The sequence below is a fragment of the Fusarium coffeatum genome (genome assembly GCF_003316985.1).
Source record: "Fusarium coffeatum strain FIESC_28 chromosome Unknown BRIP53273_contig_289, whole genome shotgun sequence".
Taxonomy (NCBI): Eukaryota; Fungi; Ascomycota; class Sordariomycetes; order Hypocreales; family Nectriaceae; genus Fusarium; species Fusarium coffeatum.
The window spans coordinates 674-4,756 of NW_022158080.1; the positions used below are offsets into that span (position 1 = coordinate 674).

The 4,083-nt window shown below is 47.4% G+C and overlaps 2 protein-coding genes across 2 annotated transcripts; both read right to left on the reverse strand.

Annotated features, from left to right (window-relative positions):
- Positions 1-962: 962 nt before the first annotated feature.
- Positions 963-2,423, reverse strand: FIESC28_10166 (uncharacterized protein; the record flags this gene model as incomplete). Its single annotated transcript, XM_031164301.1, has 1 exon — positions 963-2,423. One exon carries the CDS (start codon positions 2,421-2,423, stop codon positions 963-965), a length of 1,461 nt encoding a protein of 486 aa, XP_031011596.1.
- Positions 2,424-3,322: 899 nt separating this feature from the next.
- FIESC28_10167 (uncharacterized protein) lies at positions 3,323-3,676 on the reverse strand (the record flags this gene model as incomplete). Its single annotated transcript, XM_031164302.1, has 1 exon — positions 3,323-3,676. One exon carries the CDS (start codon positions 3,674-3,676, stop codon positions 3,323-3,325), a length of 354 nt encoding a protein of 117 aa, XP_031011597.1.
- Between the last annotated feature and the right edge of the window lie 407 nt (positions 3,677-4,083).

Here is a 4,083-nt window from a genome sequence, read left to right on the forward strand (position 1 = left end):
TACCTAACCCATCCTTGCTACACAACAAATACCCCCTCAGGATCTGATGAGTATCTCTACAAGGGGAGTCATATAGGCTGTGAGTCTATACGCGGAGCTCAGTAGCGGTCTTAGAATCCGGCCAGTTCGAAGTCGAGATGGGTTCGGGTATCTGGGAGCGCGGTTCGCACCAAGGTAAACTCGTGAAGAGTGATCCGGGGACCGATAGCGATGTACTTCCCTCTGCAGATTCTTTCTACTAGAAGTCAATGATGCCTCTAACTGACCATGAAACGGAACAACCTGCCTCGAATTGGTCGAATAGCCATAATCTTGACGACTAATTGTAGGAGAGGATAGATATGCTCTCTCCCAGCAAATCAACCGCTTCAGGACTATCGCATCAGGGAGGGGTACGGACCAACAGATGATAGGACTTCTCCATTCGTTGTCTTGTAGAGGACGGAAAGAGGATTATTCGACAGAAAAGGAGTATGTTGACGTGTGCTTTGTTCGGGCCTAGTAGGGATTCGTCAGGGCTACAATCTCTTTTCAGCACAGCGAGTTGAAACTTACTCCGGCCGGAGTTAGAAAATGTATGGATGGTGATTCTCCAGGATCGCCTAATGTGACCGTTGCGCATTTTGTCCCGAGACTTCAGACACAGTATTTTCATACTCCGTTGTTATCGTTGGCTGGGTTGACATAGATTAAATTCAAGTTGGCTTTCACAAGGCTGCAACGATGGGTAGTCAGGTAAAGAACAAACGTTCACCTAACAAACAAGCACAAGCTATACAGCAATCACGGCTCAACTGAATTCAGCTGAGACAAGGGGAATGTAAGTAGACAACATTCAATGATTATTATTGTCTCTCCTGTGACCTTTCTGATTTATCTATCTATGCTCATGCATTTCCTGATATCCTCGAATCTTTTTGATTTCCTGGTTCCTTTCCCCATACCATAATCAAAGTCGTATATCAATGTCTCGCAAAGGCCTTATCAACCTCCTTGGCCATATCAATGCTTTCACCCAGAATTGTCTTCTCCGTATCCGTCAAGGAATAAACCGTCCCGTTATGCATGCAGCTCATGTCCTCCTGGGTACGCCCCTTCTCCCATTTACCACCAGTCATCCAAAAGCTCGGAAGCCGGTACTTGTTGAGGTCCGATCGTTTGTTCTCTAGCAAGCCGCCGTTGTACCACAGTAAGCGGTGTTTGGTGTCAAGGTGCGCAATGACAAAGGAGCACACCATCTTGACGTTCTTGGCAGTAGGAGAGTCGCCCCAACCTATGATGGACCCGTACTGTGCTTCGAATTCGTAGGTTGAGCCGGAAAGCTCAAAGCCCAACCACCAAGACTCTTTATCTCCGTGTCCGTACTTGTAGGTGACATCAGTTCGAACGTCGTGGGTGTTTTGCCAAGCAACATGGAGTAGTCCGACAAAGACTGAGATGCGTGACTTGTCGACAACCACAACGCCAGAGTCACACTCCTCGCTGTAATGGTCCATCCATACCTTTGATTTAGACATCTCGGGTGAAGGCTGCTTGATCTGATCTTTCCACCAGATATGACGTTCGGGATAACGGTCTTTCCAGAGCAAGCGGTCATGAAACAAGTAAGCACCTTTTTCGACAAACGGCTTGTGGTCGAAAAGGATTTCTGGCTTCTGTAGGAAGACGGCATCTGCATCAATGAGAATAGCCTTTTCGAACCGAGATGAAAGTAGTGCAAAAGGCTTAATAGCCCAGCCGGCGCCTTGGAGTTTGAGTGTCTCGTTGTTGAAGACGCTGAGAACATCCAGGAATTCCATGTCTGTCGCGCCTCTCAAGCCTTGAATCATGGAACGGTGTTTAGGCGGCAAGTCTTCATCGCCAGCATAGGCGATCTGGATAGGGAGCTTGGAGTGAAGCACATGCCGGAGTGAAACTATCAAGTGGCAAGCGTATCGAACAGATTGCTCGCCTCCGCCGACAGGGATGATGATGCCCCGAGATCCTGGTTTGTATGATTTTCTCAGATCAGCGAGAGGAGTTACCGACTCAGGGTTTCTGGTAGAGCTTTTGAGGAAAGGGAAGAGACTCTGAGCGATAGTTTCGGCGGCGATGGAGCTGTCAATACCCTGTTCCATGTCGGGAGGTAGTGCATCAGATGCACCAATCCAATATCCAAGATGCTTGACTCGCTCGCCAACCTCCCAGAATTTGTTCTTGTAGGGAGGCTCGATAGGGCTCTTGAGATAGAACTTCTTAGTCTGAGCGACATCCATAAGATCGTGAGACTCAAGAGTGCTGATACTCTTGGAGTCATCAGGCCAGCTCAAGTTGCAGAGGAGCAAGAGAAACACTGCAAAGAAACCGAATACTGCAGCATATCGCTTGGAAATTCGACGCGGGGTTCGAAGCAGATGACCGCCTCGTTCCACAGCCAAATCCATAGCTAATGAATGTTACTAGCGATGATGTTGATGTTTTGGTGTGTTAGACGTAACGCGTCAGGGGTGATGAATGAGTGGGTGTTGATACGATAGAGATTCTGGTGGAGGGGACGAGGTAAGTTAGGTAGCTCCACTCCACTGTCAGATTGTGGTTTGCTGGGAGTTACTAGTGCAAGGGATCCTACAGCCGGAGCTTTAGACTGAACTTATTAGCTGGACATGAGTGACGTTCGGTTGGCTTAGCCTGGCTGCGTTGCTCCTAGTCAGGGCCGGCACTGACCATCCGAGTACCCACTACCCACTACTTTGATCTTATCACTCAACAGACACAATGATCGAACCGAAATCCTTACCCTCCGGCCCGACCGACTATAACAAAGACTTTATGATTTTCATTACCAATGTATGTCAAAAACATATAATATCTGATTATCTATTATCAACTAACACAATAGTAACTCATACAGGAGTGAAGATAAACCAACCATATGAGCATCACAAGGATTTATCACCTATATACGACAGTTGTATTGCCTCCCATCTGCATCAAAGCACCCCTAGTTATCGAATCTTCCTTGCCAAGACCCAGATGAATATTCCTCAAGCGAGCAGAATCATCATTTGGAGTTGACAACCTCACGGACGACGTCTCGGCATTGTGACAATCTCTCTCCACACCTGTAACATCAGATATTTGTGATAGCTCTGATCTTGGTTCACCCCATTCTTTCAACTGGTCACCTATCTATACCAAAGAATTCGTATTGAGGATGTAAGCACATCAGAAAGCAAAGTCCCATGGCGTGGAAACCAAGCAAAGCGCTAACAGTTGTGATAGCACACACTGGGAATTTTGGTTTCGTGATAGATCTTCCTGGGTTGTAGTATCTGACTCGACCTTACTTTTGGGCTTCATAGTTGACGAGAGCAGTGTCCGTCGCGAAGAACATGGCCATTTCCAGAAACCCTTCGCTATGATTCTCGTCCCGCGGTTTAATAAAGTATTCGCCCAAGAGGTCTGCCATAGTCGGCACCCAGCTATCGTCATCGACAGGCAGCTCTGCACGACTTCGATCCGATTGCCACACCGAATCATACCAAACAATGTCGCTTGAACTGTTCATCAATCCGAAGAATGGCAATGCGGACTGTCCGCCCAGACCGCTCACAGTCACATTATACGAGACTTTATCGGATGATATGATTGTGTTGGAGAACGAACCGCTACCGAACCACGCTAAAGCAGCTGCCATCATGGGACACGGGGCTGGCAGGTGAGCGGTATTGAAGGCATCAGTTCCGTAGTTGGGGAAACTTCTACCTCGACCCAGGTCTCCTTCTCCGAAACTAGTTGAGGAATGTAGTCAGGATGGATCCAGGTCGAAAGACTACAACAAGCCATGATAGAATGGAACATACTCTATTGGATAACTACCCCTTATCTGGGAAATACGTGAGATAATTAGTCGTTCTAGTTATTCTTGATTTCGTTTTACGAAGGCCACTCATTTAAAAGAGGCCCAGCCTTGTCTCGGTTGACCATACTTGGCAGTTTGAACCATCCTCGACTTGACTTGCTTTCACATTTTAGAATGTACTTATATCTTTGTCTTTCCAGGCCCGATAAACGCCGCTCATTCGGTGTGCCGCCATTGTACGC